The sequence below is a fragment of the Rhinolophus sinicus genome, chromosome 4 (assembly GCF_057876585.1).
Source record: "Rhinolophus sinicus isolate RSI-liver-muscle chromosome 4, RSI-T2T, whole genome shotgun sequence".
Taxonomy (NCBI): domain Eukaryota; kingdom Metazoa; phylum Chordata; class Mammalia; order Chiroptera; family Rhinolophidae; genus Rhinolophus; species Rhinolophus sinicus.
In genome coordinates this window covers 71,017,721-71,037,988 of record NC_142504.1, presented here as the reverse complement: position 1 = coordinate 71,037,988, position 20,268 = coordinate 71,017,721, and the positions used below count along the sequence as shown (strand labels likewise).

The following is a 20,268-nucleotide window of genomic DNA, read 5'->3' as shown; positions in this document are numbered from 1 at the left end:
TCTCAGCCTAGAACTATGGTTGTAAACAAGGGGAAGGAAGCAACTTTCTTTGAGCTGGTTTCTGCCTGAACCAGACTATCACCGCGCTCACTGCTAAACATCACCGAGAAGCCTCCGCTACTTCACTCCTTACCTCGCCGCAACCTGCCAGGTTCTCCTAAAACCTTCTTGAACTCTTAAATGTCACAACAGGATCTAACTGTCAACTTCGATGCACTTTTCTTAGTTTTCATCCTGCACTTTCTCCGTAACATTTGACACTGCTGGTTAACCACATCCCCTGAATCTCATCTCTTTATCTCCTTGTCACTGTGACTGGTTTTGCCCCTTATTTTCTTTCCCTGGCTGTTATTCTTAATCTCCCTATGTGCCTCTATTACCTACTTCTCTCTCAAAAAGTGGTGTTAACCAGAGTTTTTTGTTTTAAGGCCTTTTTTCTTTTTCTTTAATTTCTCTTGTTCTTTGGTTAATTTGTTCCATGCCTAAGACCTTGAATAAAATGTACAGAGTTGATGACTGTTCAGGTCCCGTATTTCTTACTATGTAAGAATAACCTCCTGAAAATCCGTCCCAAAGGAATTTCAATCTTTTTTCTCCTGAAATTCTCCCCTCTTTTCTCTCTTGCCTAATAATACTATCTCCATCTACTTCTCTCATGCAAACTGAAAACCTCTGATTATTCTGGACTCTTTCTTCCTTTTATCCTTCCCTCATCCTGTCTCTAACACCGACTGTTCTGCCTCTGAAATCTCTCTTTCAAATGTGCTCCTTCCATTCTATTCCTAGAACCTCTGCCCTAGTTTAGGTCTCCTCACATCACATCACTAAATAGCTGAATTTCATTAAGAAATCCATCATTCCAATTATTCATGAAGTTATGTCATATCCTAAATTTAAAGCCTTTCATTGCCGCTTACTGTCTCCTGATGCATTTCCCCAACTTTCCCTTCAGGCCACTCACAACTAAGCTCAGTCCGTGTCTATGGAAGATTATCTCATTTGTACCATGATGTCATAATTCCGGGTGTGTGAGTCTGTTTCTCTGCTCAACAGAAAGTCCTTTAAGGACAGGAACAAGGTCATATTTAGCTTTGTATTTCCAATGCCCAACATCATGTCTGGCAACAAATAGATGCTCACTTAATAAATGCTTAACAAATCCAAAAGGATACATACACATCAGTTATAATTTCAACATGCAATCTTTAGGTGGTATTTTTTAAATTACTGCTATTTCAGGTACATGAAAGGCTTATAGATTATTTCTATTTCAGCTTTCATAGACGCGTATGACTTTATATTTACATTAAACATGATTGCTTGCTTTAACAGTCTGATATTTTAATTGTATTTCCACTAGTGGGTAGGCTGACTGTGAAGACCAGAGATAATTCTGTAAGATGCCAAAAAATGTTCAGAGACATAAATGAACTGCAATCTTAGAGCTCTGCCTCCATAATGTTAACTACACTGATTAGAAATGGAGATACTTATTATCTATTAAGCAGGTAATAACAGATATTCACTACCTATTATGTATAAACCACTAAGGAGGATATAAATTTAAGTTGATCATGGATGTTGTTGCCCAAGGAATAAGGCTTAGTTAATAAATTTGATTTTTTGTTAGATTAAAAAAAAAAGGTGGAACTATATAAGGCTGTGGAACATTTACATAATTTACAGTTAGTATCCCTTATTCTAATCTTTCTGGTACCTTAACGCACATTATCTCTAATCTCTTTACTTTAGGATGCTATTGGATTTGGAGGGCAGAGAGAAAAAGCACTGAGACAAAACAGGACAGAAAGGAAGAAATCTATTTTTTATTCACAAAGAGATTTAATGACTAAGAGTTTCTTTTATACCAATGCTAGAAATAGACAAAGCATTATTCATGAATCTGGATTTACACTAAAATATGTAAAAACAACTCTTTCAATTAATGTATGCGGTGGGGAAAACTGAAATAAAATAATAAAAAAGGAGAACATTTATTGATTACCATTTATTAGACAAACCTACAATAAATTCTCTTAGGCATTTAGACATGCTTGTAAATAACCATATGTCATGCGATGGTGAAAACTTGTAAGCAGGTAATTTAAATTTCTGTTTGCTATCAGGTACCTTTCTTCCCAATGTACATGCAAATTTGGGTCTACTTACCTCTCCCGGGCGGATCTTAATGTAAAAGTTGTTCCGTTTATATGAAATTTTTAGAACCTTAGGCCAGGCAAATCTGTTTATCCTCAGTCGGTCACGATATATCAACAGACCACTTGCACAAACTCCTAACATAATTTCTACTCCTTCAGAATCCTGGAAAATAGCAGCAAGAAACCACGGATCAGTATCTCACTTGTTTCCACTTACACCTGGGTACGGTATTTAAGCTTCCATGACAGAACTGTAACTGACTACCTGTAGCTCTAATTTAAATATGAAAAATACGGCAGACACTTAAAATCATTATCACTAAATAATAGGCTTTTAGTGAAGATATTGATCATTATACAGATTTGTTAGAGTACAATTTGCTCACCTAGGTATCTGATTTATAACATAAACACTGCACAGAGAGAAGGCCAACCAGATGAAGGTGCGTTAGTAATAACAGCTGCGGTTCTCACTCACTGAGTGTCAAACACTGCTCTAAGCACTTTACGTACATTAACGCTTTTAATCTTTACTAGGCTATTTTGAGATAGTTGCTATTATTCCCATTTTACAGATGAGGAAACTGTGGCGTGCAGAGGTTATGTATCTGTCCCAGTCGAATGTGGGCAGCCTGGTTCCAGAGGCAGCACTCTAAAGTAACATGTATACTAACAGGGGGGCACTATCCCTTCTTATGAGTGTTTTGGCGTTTGTTCCTTTAAAAAGAGCCTCAATCATTTTTTATGTATCATTATTGTTGGAGTAAAATTTAAATATAACAATTTTTTTTTAAGTATAAACTACTTCCCCGCAGGCCCCCAAAACACATGCACTGCCTAGTGGTAATCTCAATTAACAGTACGATTCACATATGTATAGATCCATTTTATATATGTGTAGTTTTGGTCTTTTATAACAAAAGTGGAATTATGCTACATTTGCAACTTACTTCGCTATTTGCACATTTCATATTTAGGTCACTTCCTAGGGATGTGTGACGCCCAGAGGTCCCAGAAGTCATCAGAGATGTTATGTAAAGTTCAAGAGACATACCATATATAGTCTATGCCCCCTAAATATTGTATTCAGGTGAAATCAGGGTAAAATGAACATCTGTGGTGACCCTCGGTGGGGTAAAAACAAAAGACAGAGGCAGGACTGTGTATGAAGCACAGTCTCCACCCCCTCATCTCAATGGCTTTTGGAAGCAGGAGGCACACAGGAGGTGAAACTGAGCTCTTTTGTCACATTAATCAACAGGGCTGTCCCCAGCTTTGAATCACTGCAGCACCAGCAAAAGAGAAAGGGGAAAATGGCAGAATCCAAACAGGAGACTCTGACTCATCCATATTGTGGGAATTTACTTCCTAAATCCTGTCAGTTCAGGCATAAGACAAATATTTCCAGAATTAAAAATAAATATTTTGGTCCGTCTCTGGGAAACATAAATTTGTAAATACAATCTAATTGGTTTAAAATGAAATATTTTACCTTGGAATCATATCAATCCATTAGATATGAAATTACCCTATAGGAGTAGAAATACTTGTTGTCAGGATATTACAAGACAATAAAACTTAAGGAGAACTCAAACACCAGGAACTGCCCACCACTTATCGAGGGCTTTAATGTGAAAGAACAGTTTAATGAGCTATAACCTGATGGTGACAAGTAGCTGGCATTATTGATCCTTTGGAACCAGTCAATCTGCTCACACGGCTGCTCAGAAGGGACCAGCTCATGTCACGAGCAGAAATGCTGGCATGAGGGAGGACCATTTGAATAATGGCTCTTTGAGTCACTTTTTTTTTTGATAAAAAACATAAGTTTAGGACATATGCCTATGATCAAAAGAGGGAAAGGACATTTCAAACCTTTTTCATTATTTTGTCCATTTTTAAATTACCCATTAGTGTCCTTTATCGTAAGAAAACAGAATCCCTTCATGGGGAAGAGCAAGAGGGCTCTTTTGCTCCCTCCTCTTTTCCTTGTCCCCTCTAACATGCACTTCTGTGTCCCCGAATTATTTTATCATCTCTAGCATATCCCAACAAATGGCACGGCAACAAACACCCACCCATCTGCCTTCTCCTCGAGACTGTAAGCTGGTTGAGAGCAGGAGCTCCGTTTAATCTTTGTGACCGCATGGTCAGCACGGCACCTACCTGGCATGTATTAAACCATGACACGCTTGTTGAACATTTCATTAATCATACACCAACAAAAAATGATACTTTAGACATCAAGTTTTTGGCCACAGCCCACAGTATTAAAGTTAGTTTGATATAAGTCTTTTGTATTGAAAGCTATTAACAGCAGTCTTTCTTGGGGACATATTGGTCTTCCTACCAATGAACATTTAATGCTCCCTTCAGCAGAGAGTACTGAGGGAAGTAATATAAATGAGCACACTATTCCCTTAATTTAAAATCACTGTTCAAACTTTGCTGTCTTTCATTATCACTTGGTCCATGGGATATCCGATACAGATTTATATCTACATTTTATAATCTTATATGAAATAAAATGACTCTGACAGAGCCTCTTCAGGCATTAGATGACAAACAAGCAGAGACAGTCTTCTTAAGAAAAAAAACAAAGCATTCGGAATAGGTTTTCCAAAACAAGGGACTTTGATCTAATATGGGTATTTATTGTTTACACAGAGCTGTGAAGTTCAAGATTGCGATTCAGCATTTTTAAGTAGGTCCTGAAGCTCAGGGCCTTTCATACTATCAATAGAGGAAAGGCCTGTCTGTTATAACCGGGAATTAGCTCTAATTTAATTCAGTAAATTTCCTTCCTGAAATGATGGAGTATGGCTACATGAGAAAATAGAGTCGATAACCGAATAATTTGTTATACTTAATATTTAAATGAAATCCTATAAAGGGCTGCATTTGCACTTCCTTTAGTCTCTTTCTTTTTTAATTGGCATAGTTTCAAATCATATTATTGCAGCTATCTATTTTAATTCAGTAGCTATAGCAATGTTAAGTGATTTTATTTTACTGATGGGAGCACTGATACATCCTGAGTTCCACTTCCCTAAATGCATGCCCTAATCTTTTATATATTTATTTTTCCTGGGCAATAAGTGAGTCATTGTATGTAATATAATTCAAAAATAGCTTTTGATTCACTCAGTTTTTCAGGCTACCTTCATTTCCTTGTCTTTCAGTCACCCAAGAAAAAACTCTTAAGAGAAAAGCAATCTTAGTGTGTCATATTTTCTTTTAAAACCTCATGCTACCTTACACCTAGCATAAAATACGAAACACCTTCATTCTCTCACTGCAAAATAAGTGAAAAAATATAATAATGAACTGGCAAGTAAATAGAACTACACCTGTTGTTTTAATTACACACAAACGTCAAAGAGCTTGGCATTCAAAGCACCAGCACATCCCTGGGATAAGCCCCCGCCAGGTCTCAGTGCTCAGGCCCTTAGGCCCTCAGGCCTTAGAAGTGCTCATCCTGTGTGATGTACAAGATGATCCACAGACATAACCAATCAAATCTGCATTCATTTGATGGCCAACATTTTCTTGTCCAAACTCCCTGTGGATGAGTCTGCTCCCCAAACACCAACTAGGGAGCAGCCCCTCATGTAGCAACAACCGAACCTACAGCTCAGAGTTCCCTCCCATGGGTCCTCAGGATTGTTGAGATGTTTGCCTGAACAGAGTCAGCTGAAACTTTTTTATTTGTTGACCCCAAACTTGACTCTAAGCTACTTGCTTGCCTAGAAGCCTTTAACTGCATGTACCTGTGAGTCCCAGACCGTGAAATTAGTGATTACTCTGTGTATCAGAAGTAAAGGCACATTCCCATTACCGGAATGATGTTATCTTGTGAGGCTAAATCAGAAGAAAATGCCCCTAACTTCAAGCACTGATCTTTTTAACGCTGCTGAAGTACCAGAATCCATCCCTAAGAGTCTAACAAACTTCATGTATTGTGATGATAATAGTTTTCATAAAAGCTTGCCTGTACTTCCACAGTACTTTATTCACAGCTGTTCAAATAACAGGCTAACAGTTCATACGCTCATTCTCTTATTGTTGAAAAATACAGAGATTCTAGAAAAAAGTATGGCATGGAGTAAAAGCTGCTCCGTGCATCCTCACACCCTTCATCCTCTTACAGTCCAATCCCAACTTACTTCTTCTCAAGACACCACAGCCAAGATACAGCTTTACTATTTCACAAATCACCAATCAACCAGGCAATTCTTAGCTTGGGGCGTTAATTTAGTTGAACTTCCAAATAACAAAGTACTGGTTACTGTCAGAATACCTAAACCTTATAGATGGAGCTATTTAAATTTCACATGACTTTACTAGTGCCTGGTGGGCTTCTGGAACAGGAGCATAAACAGTACTTGGCACGCAACAGATGTGACAACTGGGTCTTGGACAATCGACCAAGTTTAGACAGACAAGACGAGCAGAACAGTGCAAAGATGGGCATATTTGGGGAAAAGGCAGAGACAGGATCTGGCAGGAACAAAGGGCATATGTCAGCACTAAGTGGGAACTGAGGCAGGGAAGGCAGGGTGAGCTCAGAGCTTGTTATGTGAAGATAAGTTTCTAACTGAATCAACAGGCAATCAGTCGTAGTGCCTGCTGAGGGCTTTCTGTTGGCTGAGACCATGAGTAATGTGAATTTGAGCCATGCAGAGCCAGCCCTTTGGTAAAACATCAGAGAACAAAATTTGCTTTATCATTGGGCTGACCTTAAAAGGCAAACACAGATTTGAATCCCAAAAGGTTTCATTTACATGAACATAAAAATCTCCAGCTTCTAGCAATAACAACACTGAACTAAATGAAATTAAATAGAAAGTTTGGGGTTTAAAAAATACATACCTTAGCATGATGTAAATCTACCCCATACATGGATAGTTTTTTGGCATTTTCCAAGAAATGCATCTCTGCTTCTGCTGGCGTCATTCCTCTGATAAGAAAAACAAAGTATTATAATGTGCTTTTCTTTTACCTGGCGGGGCTGTTATATTTCCTACTTAGCTCTCTTACTATCTAATAAGCCTCCATAAAGGCACCAGCAGATTTGTGCTCTGAGGGAAGAAAAAAAAGAAGAAAAAGAGCTTTTAAAGAAAAACATCACAAGTAGACATTGTAAGTGAGAACCTAACTATCCCAGAATGGTACCCAGTATAGAACTCTACTCTGCTAAAGTCCCATCCATAATGCACTGAAATCAGTCCTGGGAAAATTGGTGCATAAGCGATGCTCACTCATTAAGGCACAACTGAAAAAGAATGACCTCAGGGTTTCTGTCACTAACCTGTGGCTCTTGTGCAGCTCAATCACTTTATCTTCCAGTTCTTTAGTGTGATTTGGCGCAAAGCGGAACTCACTAATGTAATCACTCCCACATTCATCTGGGTCATAGTCTCCAAGTTCTGACTGGACAGTGTAGGAACCCAACAAGGCAAGAGTGACAAAGGAGCAGGGCAGCCTTCCGGATACAATGTCATCTCGCAATTGTAAGCAGAGGTAGTACCTTCCAGGAGCCAAAAGGACAAAACAAAAAGCCAGCATTGGGATACATGAAAAGGAGACCACTCATTATAAATTGTTCTGTAAGCAATTTCTCCCTGTCAAATAATTGCATGAGGACAAATTCTCTAGCATCTACATTTGATAAAGATATAAGGAGAAAATATTTGGCTATCAAACACAATATTTAAGGGACACAATATTTAGAGACAAGTGAATGTTTATAATAAAATAGGGTTTTATTAATAAGACATAGGGTAAAAGAAACCTAAAGACATAGTCCTCTACCATTTTTAAAAAATAATACTCAAAGTAAAATGAATAGTTCCCAACACCCTCCCTGAAATCTTTGGTTGGGGTTATATAATATAAAAAATGGTACTCTTAATATAATTATTAAGTCCTAACTATCTTGAAGAAGTCTCATTTTGGTATCTAGACTAAAGACCTTGCCTTACAACCAAGACAAACTTCAGGTAACTTAACATCATAAACTCTGCTCTCAATTTCCGGCATTTCTGCTGAGATAGTCTCTTGATAATAATGAATGATTTGTTTCAACTTCTCTTTTTTTTTTATTTTGGTAACTTCCTAGAATCCCACTGATATGATATGAAGTAACTTACTGAAGAGTCACTACCTTAAAATCTGAGAGTCTTGCCACTTTAAGTAAACAGTTTTAAATTTGGGGAATATAAAACTTTTTCCATATAATTTTTCCAAGATAACATAATAATATCTCCATTAATAGCTGACTTCTCTGTTATTTTGCTTTTAAGATTTACAGATGTAATGCTAATTACGGAAGACTCCAAGGTTAAATGTTGATATTGATGGGTTTTAATACTTTCATGGCCCAGGGTACGTGTATAATAATAAAACACACCTTGTATCTTTCATATAAGAAATGAGTTCATTGATCTATTAAAGCTGAGGACTATGAAAAAGTCTTAAGGTCCCCTCTAAACACAATTTTAAGCTGATGACATAAGTAAACTCCATGTAATTCAGATATAAAAATTTCTAAACATTTCACAGGCTCTACAAACATTACACAAATAGACAGAAAGGAACCATGCACTAAATTTCAAATCCAGGTATATATAGGCTCTATAACCACAAATTCGCCAATTAAATAGTTCCTCAAAATATTTAATGAGAAATTATAAATTTTCTCTGATTTAATGAAAATATAGAAGAAATATTCTGGAGCTAGTTTTTACCCTTCTCCTAAAATGTCTGTTGAAATTATTTTTAATCATAGCAAGAGACTGAAGCTTTTTGAGTAATTTCTCTTTTCTGAAAAGCCCTCCAAGGGGGTGAGGCTTACACGGAAAATTCAGCACACACTGCAAAAAAATCGCTCTGACTGGCTCCAAACTTACTACCAAACAGAGTAAGAGTTGGGGTTCCAAAGTGGAATGCAGAGAAACCTAGGACACATGGCATACGCAGGACAGCTTCATCTAAGGATCCCTTCTCACACTCAAAGTTCAGTCACTACGCCAGGATCTGTTAGATTCCTTTCTTTATAGCTTCTTTCACGAAAATAAATTAATCATTTTTCTTGTAGGGCATGAAAAGTAAACTCTTAAGTAGACACGTGTTTATGTGTATCTGTATGTGTGCGTGCATGGGTGTGTTAAGTATCAGATTGGTTATATAAAAGGCATAAGCATCCAAAGACATTTTCTTCTCTAAATTTTAAAGCAGAAGCATTAAGAATGGCTATATTATTTAAGACTCAATGCCATCCAGTCTGGTTGTGGTGGGTGGATGACAGTATCTCAATTCCACATGCCTTCCCACCAGGGTCAGGCAGAGGGAAGTATCGGCTTAGCACCAAAGATTCAACTGCAAACAGACATCATTTGGCAAACCTTCTCATCGGATGTTTGCTTTCATTCAGTTGCCTTTTGTTTGGCATTTCAGTAAGGATGATTATAATGTAAGCATGCTCTTCTCTGAAGAATTTAAGAGAAATACAACTCACTCTCCCAAGATGCCTGCTTTTTACAGACAACTTTCAAATACCTGGTGATATCTTCAGATAGCTGGGCGGGGTCTGGTGGGTAAAATTTCACATTAAATGAAAAGTGCCAAGCACCACCTGCAGAGATGAGAAAAAAATTAGAATACAACCTTAGAAAATCTCTTTATACTTAGCATTGTAATTGATAGCTAGACCTGCCTTAACTTCAACTTCTAACACCCATGCAAATTTTGATCATCAATAGAAAACAGGGAAGTCTCCTTTAAATGAAATCCACAGATTGGTTGGAAACTTCATCTAGTTTCTAATCTTCTCCCCAATCAAATCCTTTACTGGCACTTCTAAGTAGGGAGGAATTAACTAAACTTCCTCTCTTTGGAAGAGGGGAGGGAAAAAAGTGAACAATACGGATAATCCTCAATCAGACAAGTCTGGAATTGAGTGGATCAACTGCTATGAAGCTCTGGATAGCTCACATACCGACAGGACAGACGTAATCCCATTTCCTTTATCCTTTCTGCTTTGTTATTACAGCTCAAATCCCATCATAATACATGTCCAGGGGCTGTTCAAGATATTTTTATTTCATGGGGAAGGTTTCTGGTAGTGAATATTTAAGAAGTGAGCTACTCTATGGGCTGCTGAAAATTCTTAGGGAAATTTCTGATTAAAGAGATACTTGAATGTAATTACTGTGCATTACCGATTTCCTCATCTTATTATTATCAGTTCATGACTTGCACAGGTCCCCTTTACACGTTGCCATTCTTTATCCTGTAGCATCCTGTACATCCTCTCCAGCAGCGAAGAGTCAACTCACAGGCACTTACTCTCTGTATTGTCCACATGGATACTTGAAACATTAAGCCTAATTTAAGCTCTTCATTTTATTAACGCTATCTCTAATCGTGTGTGGTTTATCATTGTAAACATGAAAAAACAACAACCTCCTTTTCTACATTTTATCGGTACGTGATCACGACTTTAACTTATATTCATCTTGCTCTTTTCTTTTGGCCTTTCAATGCAGTAATTTAGTCAAGTCCGGGTGTTCCTTTCCTGGGACACTGTTTACATTTGTTCCCTCCACCCAATAACCACACCGAAAGTGCCACAGCATAGGTCCTGCTTGTATTCTGAATGTGCTGATGAAAAATTCCTCCCAGTCTCCCTGGCTTCCGTACTGGAAGCCTTTCATCCATGCCACATGTAGCCTTCCTGTCACTCTGATTCTGTCACCTCACAGTCCAACCCTTATGCTTCAATACTCTCCTAAGACCTCCTAACACTCCCTTCTCCCCATTAAATGACATCTGGAAACTCCATTTTATTCATGAGCCCTTCCCAAACATTCAGAAAGAGACAGTATTGTAAGTAGTTCCTAGGTTCTCTTTTGGCACTAATTCTTTTATTTATGTAGGAAATACTTAGTTGTCTAGATTACCTATATTTCCATCATAGCTGGCATAAGTCTAATTATTAATTCTAGTTTATTCTTGACACTACCATTCATATTACACTTAAAGTTCCTCATGGCGGGGCCACATCTGAGGTGCTTTATAAAGGACTTGGCACAAGACCAGGTTAATTGATGCTTAATATTATTTTTAAATCACTCAGAAAATATTACTGAAACATGACCTATAAGAATTACAAGCTATAAAATATCTGTCAATTAAATATATTTTTAGTGATTATTTTCCTCACTGTTCACAAAAAAGTCCTTTTGTTAGCCTAAAAGTAGTCTGATTTGGTTTATTTTCCTATTGATTCTTATTCATTTCCTGCTAAAATGGGTCCACTACCCATGCTTGCCACTGGTGAGGTTCATAAATGAGAGCTGGCTTTCCCCCAAGCAAGAGAAATTAAAATGAATGAATTAGTTATGGGAAATGGATTTATTGCTCTATCACAATTTTCATCCACTTCAAAGTATGCCTTGAATCCAATGAATAGTTTAGCAATGTAATTAAATAATCTCGTAATAAATTCTGGGTAAACACTCTAGTTGGAAACTAAAAACGAAAGTGTAAGAAAGATACTTCTGTGCAAAAATCCACATTCCAAGAAAGTGAGTTTCAAAGTGGGTCTAAGAAGCATCTGAGGTACTTATTAAAAATGCCAATTCCTAGGCTCTACCCGAAGACTTTTATTGTAGAGATTTGGAATACCGCCTAGGAACTTGTGTTTTCAGTAAACCCTCTGGTGGTTCTAATACAGTTAAGTAGGATTGGGGACTACACTTTGAAAATCACGAATCCTAAAGAATCTACTTTCCTAAGGTTATAACCCAAATAACTATAAGGCTTTGCAAGACATTATTTTGAAACAGTGGGAAAGTTTAAGAAAATTACCATCTACACCCTAATCAAGAAAAAAAAAATCCAGTTAAATACATATCTCCATAAAGAATATGGTAGAAGCAGATCAACTGAGAGGACATGATTATGCAATGAATGAGCTTGCAAGCCTACATCTGCTCAGATGATACCTCATTAGAAACAGGAAATAAAACAGCTTGACTGCACTAAAATGATGCTCCTATAATGTTGATATAAGATGTAAGATCACAAATTTATGATAAACAGAAAATTGTGAAACTGAAGAGCTCATTTTTATGAAAAAATTTAGTCTTCTTTGCCTGCCAAATCTTAAAATTTGTAAGTATACTGCATTTATAGCATAAAATTACTGTATATTATATACTCTATATCATAAATTACTATATCACAAATATGCTATATTCATATCATAAAATACACTCTACTTAAAATTTTGACATCAGATATGAATAAAATATGACTATAATTAGATTTTTTTCATAAGAACAAACACTTCGGTTTCAGAATTTTCTGTTTCTCATAAATTTGTCACTTAAAATCTTTACCAGGTTGACTGCCATTCTCGTGAAAATCTCATTCTAGAGACATACTGGGGACCACAGAAAGACGGAAACCAGGGGTGTAAATGTCTAACTATTACATTGTTTTGTACATCTGAAACTAATTTAAAAAAAAGGAAACATCCTTTTATCTTGTATACTTAGGAAGAGGAGGGTAATGGTACAATAATTATAATAGTTTGATAAAACTTTTCTGCCTTGGTAGAATGTAAATTTTGTGGAAAGAAGGCATTTTAGTGTTATGAAAATAATAAGGAATATAGATAAAAACACCAAATTCTACTTTAAGAAAGTCCATTTTTCCTTTTTCCTCCCTTCTCTGCAAGATTGTCACTTAGTTTTCTTCATGTTGTTGTCTGAACTGCATTGCCTGAACTGCATGAAAATGTCCTTTAAATCTCATGTTCTGATTGTTCCTTTAGCTTTCTTCTCTTAGAAAGGATGGCAGGTGACATGATATATAGAAAGTGAAGGAAAACAAAGAATTCCAATAACAATAGAAAGAAAACTGTTTATACAGCCTTGCTTGTAACAGTATTATGTCTTATTCTTGAACATTTAATATATTTTCGTACTGCTTTGTAATTACAAATCACTGAAGTACAAAACAGCATTTCATTAGTTGGATGAGTACAGAGGACTTTAGGCACACAAAATGTTAAGAGTTATATTCAGCACATCTGCTTTTCATAATTCCATAAAAAGATTCTTAGAATATAGTCATTATCTAAAAATTTTTATTAGGACTACCTGGAACTAAAAAAGTGTTTTCACCTACTTATCACAACTGTAGCTAGCTGTCCCTGGTTTCAATCCCAACATATTTCTATCAAACTGCTCAGCAAGTTTCTGGTTAGTGAATACATCAAATTTCTCAAAAATGTAGTAAAAATGTTACAGTTGTATAAATAATTAGCAGATTCTCTAATATCTAGAAGTATAGTGACTTTTTCCCTTTTTTTGACATATTATCTAGTATCAAACCATTTCAAACTGCTTACTGCTAATTATGTATTATTAGTACTTGGCATATTTTAATATTTCAGCACATTTAAATGCACTAGAAACATTTCTCTTAATATTAAGTTGCTGAAAACCTCAATGGGAATAATGTTCTTATTAATAAACTGGTCAAATTTATTCAACTAGAATTAGTTGTTCAGGAAAATTAATCTAGATTTTATTGGTAAAACTGAATTGCTTTGAAAAAAGTAACTAATTTAAAATTATAAAGATTATACATGTTTATGGCAAAAGCAAGCGATACAGAAAAGGGTTAAAAATAAAATTTTTAAAATTTCTCTAAAGGGGGTCAAACATATGGCGATGGAAGGAGAACTGACTTTTGGTGATGAACACACAATGTGACACATAGATGACGTATTATAGAATTGTGCACTTGAAACCTATGTGACGTGTTTCCCCGAAAATAAGACCTAACCGGAAAATAAGCCCTAGCATGATTTTTCAGGATGACATCCCCTGAACATAAGCCCTAATGCGTCTTTTGGAGCAAAAATTAATATAAGATCCGGTCTTATTTTCGGGGAAACACGGTAACTTTACTAACAATTGTTACCCCAATAAATTTAATTTAAAAAAAAAAAAATCCTCTTCCTTAACCCTTACAATGCAGTGCCACTTTGGGAAGTATTTACTGTTAGTATCTTTCATGCTCTTCCAAAATTTTTCCGCACATCAATATATGCATAACTTTTTAAAAACAAATATGATTTGTCTCACTAATGAGAACTAAGATATGTTTCTTTTACTTCATTCTATTGTATAGCTGCTTTGTATTTCAAGGTATGGAAATCCCATGATTGATTTAATCATTTCTTTATAAATGGACATTTAAGTTGCTTCTAGTTTTCTGCTATTGCAAACAGTATCACAATGAACTTTCATACATGTACATCTATGTACATTTTTCGTCTCATACATATGCTGGATATATGTCTATAAGTGGTTAAGGAATAAGCACATTTAAAATTTTAATAAATACTGACACAAAATACCTTCTTAAAAGGTTGTTCCAACTTATATTTCTACCCATTTTGTACATAGTTGCCAGTGCAGGGTATTATTGAACTTCGAAAATCTTTGCTAATCTGAATAGGTGAAAAATGTCTCATTTTAATTTGCATTTAATTGTTAGTAAGATTTAGTACCTGTCTAATACTTCTTAGCTACTTGTAATTCAATTTTGTGAGTTGCTCATGCAATTGTTTTATCTACTAGGAAATATGCATTTCTTAACTTGCCTTTCGGCAATAAGAAAAAGAGGCTGTCATCACACAGTAAAGTTTTTACAACTTGTTATTCTATTTCTAAACTATTAAATGATTACTTTTAGCTTGACTTTTATACTTTTGTTAGGCTTAATGAACGTTAATAATTAAGTTTGGAACTTTAAATGATTAATTGCCAATTGGAGCATCACTTGATTTATATTTTACACAGTTCACATCTGTGTACAGGCAAGGGAATAGGCCGAATGTCATAGTCATTTTACTCCCGAGTTGTGATGATTGAAAATGGGACCTGAGCTAGACCAACTTGCCAAAGATAAAACTTGAGATCTTAATCTGTCTTTCAAAAAACCGTATTCACACCAGGCACATGAGTATGGATTAAACAACCTACTTTCTGAAAATCTTCACATTTCCACATATAATAATCCAAAAGAACTTACTTCGAATCTGTTTCTTAATTTCCTTAGCAGGGTCCAACCAATTCTGAAAAGGAAATGATAGTTTGAATTTGAATCAGAGAAGAGTAAAAATGACTTAATATTGAGCCAGCAGAGACATGTGCTAAGCATGTTTGAGAGTGAATGGTTGCTGGTAGGCCCTTCAAGCTGGGTCCTTCCCCGATATCTGGTACCCCTTTGCCAGGTCCTGCAAGGGTCCAGGCATTGGGCTAGTGAAAAAAATGTACATGTCCACAATTCATTCTAGACAAAATTCTTTTCTTTTACAACCAATGCCTTTAGGGATTCAAGCTAGCAGAGAGACAGGGGAGAAAAAACGGTGGATTCTATGTTCAAATGTTACTAGAAAAAACTAAGGATACATGTAACTTGGCACACTTATGTCCTGGCCATTCAGTCCCACATAGTGACTTCTTTGATTACAGATTCTTAGGTAGCTACTTAGAAAACTTTCCTAACAAATAAACACGTGCTTGAGATTTATGATTTTCCTGATCAGAACACTCAAATGTTTAATACTGAAGCTAAACACTGTCCAGTGAATTCAGTGAATTCAGCAGTTAAGTATGATTCATCACACAACACTAAAAAATGTAACATCTACGAGCAAACTTTCTGTGACTCAGTTTCCAGCAACAATACAATGGAAACAATTTCTTCCTTATTTTTCAGGTTGTGGGTATTAGTGAGGTAAAGCCCTGAAAAGACTGCATTTCTCAGGTATAAGTCTACAGAGGTATTACAATAAACCTTAAATACCTACTAACTACATGAGACATGTGTCAGGTCAGCAAACAACTCATATTTTGATTTGGCAAGAACATGAAAACATAATGAGATGAATTAGGAATAGGACAGCAGCCAGTAAATATGTTTTCTATATAGGTATCAATGTATTTGATTTTCATTGGCTCAAAGCCACTGAAATATATCATCCCCAAAAAGCACCATATAAAATGCATTCCTGGAACCATACATAACTCACGCATGGAACACAAACACTGACTGTTTCCACAATATTCATGATTAAAGGAAGTTGTCAATAATTTCCTTTATGAAGGAATAGCAGCATTTAGGAACTCAAATGTGGGAGTGTGAGGGGAGGTGGAGAAAAGATTTACCAATCCAGTTTTAGTTCACTTTCTTGCAGTAATGAGCAGTTCAAGCCATAATATTTTGTACTGCTTTTAATCACGCACCTTCTGGGTTTCAGCATCTCGATACGTAAGCCCAAAGTAGTCTTTTTCTAACAAGTTCAGATGTTCACATACTTTATCAAAGAGCACTTGGCCTCTGGAGCGTTTCTGTAGAAAACAAAACATAAAAACAAGTCAACACACTCAAAAAAGTTTTCTCAACTGCCATGAGTAAAAATGGATACAATTTAAAATACTGCTTGCTGTAACTACACAGTAAGTGATGATCACGTGTGAGCACGCTTCCCCATCTCCTTTTTAGCTAGTAAACAGTCTCAATAAAGTGGACCCAAACCTACAAAAGCTCAGCTAAACAAAGAAACAAACAAACAAAACAATCACTAGTGTCACTGAGTAAGTACAGGTAAACTGTGGATGATTTCTAAATAGAAGTAGCTGGGGAAATGCTGTGGTGCTTTGGAAATTTCAAACATCTTGTGAAATATAGAAATCCTGACAGTAAGAGTATAAAAGGACCAATAAAAGCCATGTTTCAGAATGCCCAAACTCAATTCCCCACGTTATCAGATCTCGAGCCTGGGAAGAATTAACCCTATTCTTTGTCATAAACCTGCCCTTAAAACTTTCTCTACCAATCCTTACTTTAGAAATTCTAACCATGAATCACTTTCTAAAGCCCGTTTAACTTCATTAGTTTATTTTCAGTTTTTGCCACAAATTTCAGTTTTGTATTACAGTGTTCAGCTTTCTCTTAATTTCTTTTAGAGAAAAATCCTTCCTATTAAATGTTCATTAAGTTTAAAGATTTTAGTTATTTATAAACACAAGACATAAATATATGTTCTATATTTTTGGCCATCAAGCAGTCATTTGGAGAAAAGGAAATGACAGTCATCTGGGGAAAAAAATCCATCAGCTTAATTTACTATGATACATAGTATCATATTTTCACCTAATCCTTCAACCGTCCTTCAACATGGCCTTGGAGTCTGAGATGGATTAACTGGTAACAATTAAGCTAAACTACTTTTTGTTTGTGTAGTACCAACATTTCATATCTAATACATCAAGTACATTTGTCTTTAAGATTTAATGCAGTAACAATGAGAAATATGAAAATTGATAAACAATGTGCATGCCAAAATAATAAGTATTCAAAAGACCTGTAAATGGTATGAATTACTGTACAATCATAATTATACTGGAACTTAATTAGTCCCTTCAAGTATGACTATTCAGGAAAAAAGATAAATTTATGACAGAAAAGTAAAGCCTGACTTGTAGCTAGCTAAATAATCAATGATGTCTGAAAAAGTTTAATAATGTATGAAAATAAATTGTATGCTAGCAAAACTACGTAACAACATTACTCAATGGATAGGAATAAATGGTATGACAATGAAATGCTGCTCAATGGTTTAAATATTTTGTTTATATATAATAGCATATTATTTCTGAATAATGCTTAACAAATTACAAAGTTTTCACACAAAAATTGGTTCTTCTGAGGCTTCCATTGGTATTATCTCCAGTTTATAGATAAGAACTCAGGTTCATAGAAGTTAGATGAGAGGAAGTATTGTGTCATAGCCATGAGGGCTGGCTTTAGCAGATAAGACTGGGTTTGAATTTTTATTGTGTCCCTTACAGCTCTATGAACCTTTCTGCTTTTCCCTCTGTAGAATGGGTATGATACCATCATCTTCTTTGGAATGATTGACATTAAAAACAAAAACAAAGTGCTCAAATTTGGTCCAGTGGTGGTACATGTCAAGCATTCCACAAACGTTAGCTATTATTATAGCTCAAGTGAACGACAAATGGCAGAATACGTAATGTAAAACCTAATATGCATTTTTGCTGTAGGAGCACATAGCTTCTTCTGGTGTCAATAAAAAGTTTTGGTGTTATTAACACATCCTGCTGTTTCTTTAGGTATCAATTACTTGCTTAGTACCTAATTTGCTTTAGCTAGGCCACAATATTTACACACAGCACAGTAGACAAATACTTATCAGTGTCTGGCCAAGTACTTTTTCAATGAGTGAAAATAAAACACAACAAATACAAATAAATAAACATTTGTCTACAAAGCCTCCTATATCCTCTGATCCAGCAGACCACAGCCACCCAGCCCGTATGCCACAGGCTGTCTTGGGCAGTGTTTTAATTAGTTGTCTTCTGGCTGCGATGCTCTTCCTTTTGTCTCACAGGTGACATGGATTAGGTCAAGCACAGACTGCTACACTAACTGGCTCTTAGTTTCCCAGCTTCTCACAATTTGATTTCTAGTAATGAGTCATAGCTGTCTCTTGACTACAACAGACTTTTTCTTACTGAATATTTGAAACAGTATAAACAGTTCTTAAGATAATTTCTTAGTGGTCCATTCTTCACACCAGAGATTTTTTTTTGTCCCTAAGAACCAAGATCAGTTGTCTAGTCTAATACAGATAGTTATATGCAAACAATGAAATGCCTACCCGCTAAATATCACTCCCCCCCACCCCTCCCCGCAGCTACCTAGATGACATTAGAAAAAGTTTTAAAGTTATTTGGGCCTTCATTTTCTCATCCTTGACTGAGGATGTAAGACTATGGAGCAAGGCGATCATGGACTTGATGCTGTCACTGGGCCCCCTTTGCTCATAGCAAACGTTACTAACGATCATAGCGCTCTTTCCCTGGGAGCCGATACGCGGCTTCAGCACTCTTAGGCACACTGATGAAAAAGGTACTTTCAGTGAGTGGAGGACATGGAGTTGGGACAATTTTCCAGCCTTGAACTGGATCCCCTCTGCAATCACACCCAACTCCCCTAATTCTTGATTCTTTTAACTCAGATGCTTTTTTTTTCTAGCACATTATTCAATGTTTCAGGTAAATTATTTCTACTTGTTGACATCTATGTGTATCTTTAATAACACCTAACATATATATGACTAAAGCTCAACAATCAGACGGGAAGCTTTAGAGAATTTGTGTTAAATATTTGGTTCCTAAAGACACGATGTCCATCAAGTGATCAAATTTAGTTACCCTCCTGTCATTGGGTGTTTTTACACATACAGACATAACGAGCCAAGAATTGAGTAGATTAAATTTTTTTGACAGAAATATTCTAAATCAACGGATAATTTACCTAAGCAGAGAAGTCTAACAGTTTTTAGTCTTGTTTGCTGTTTTCTTGTGAGTTGTTCAGTCATGTTGATGACTCAAAGGCATTCACAATTCATGTAACTATTCACTATTAACACCGAAACCTGAAAGGTTGGTTGGTAAAAAACTAATGGTGGACTGCCCTCTTTTATCCCACTGAAAAATTGGATTTCTGTTTCTGATAGAGTAATGGCGATATTGCAGCCCAACAATCTGAAAGACTTTATATATCCTAAGAATGGTAAACCCTGAAGCAATTGAAACAACTTTCATTCTTAACTATTTTAATGTGCAGTTTATTTTAATTTAAAAATATTCTAAATTGACTTATGAAATTGTTAGGTGTTAGGATAAGTGTATCAAAAGAGAAAAACATTTAAGAGAATAAAAAGACAAGCCATAGACTGGGGGGGAAACACTTGTAAACACATGTCTGATAAAGGACTGGTATCCAAAATACACAAAGAACTCTTAAAATTCAACAAGAAAACAACCAAATTTAAAAAGGGCAAAAGATCTGAACAGACACCACACTAAAGAAGATGCACAAATGTCAACTAAGCATGTGAAAAGATGTTCAACACAATATGTTGTTAGAGAATTACAAATTAAAAATGCGATACCACTACACACCTATTAGAATGGCTAAAATTCAAAAT

The 20,268-nt window shown here is 35.9% G+C and overlaps 1 protein-coding gene across 28 annotated transcripts in view; it reads right to left on the bottom strand.

Annotated features, from left to right (window-relative positions):
• Nucleotides 1-20,268, bottom strand: part of EPB41L3 (erythrocyte membrane protein band 4.1 like 3) — a 237,916-nt gene that overhangs the window by 35,826 nt on the left and 181,822 nt on the right. For all 28 annotated transcript variants that reach the window (XM_074340302.2, XM_074340320.2, XM_074340319.2 and 25 more), the window contains 6 exons: nt 16,493-16,597; nt 15,276-15,318; nt 9,720-9,795; nt 7,471-7,689; nt 7,032-7,119; nt 2,170-2,322 (listed from right to left, as the gene is read on the bottom strand). In XM_074340302.2, coding sequence (XP_074196403.2) covers nt 2,170-2,322; nt 7,032-7,119; nt 7,471-7,689; nt 9,720-9,795; nt 15,276-15,318; nt 16,493-16,597 — 684 coding nt within the window. The remainder of the gene's footprint in view (nt 1-2,169; nt 2,323-7,031; nt 7,120-7,470; nt 7,690-9,719; nt 9,796-15,275; nt 15,319-16,492; nt 16,598-20,268) is intronic.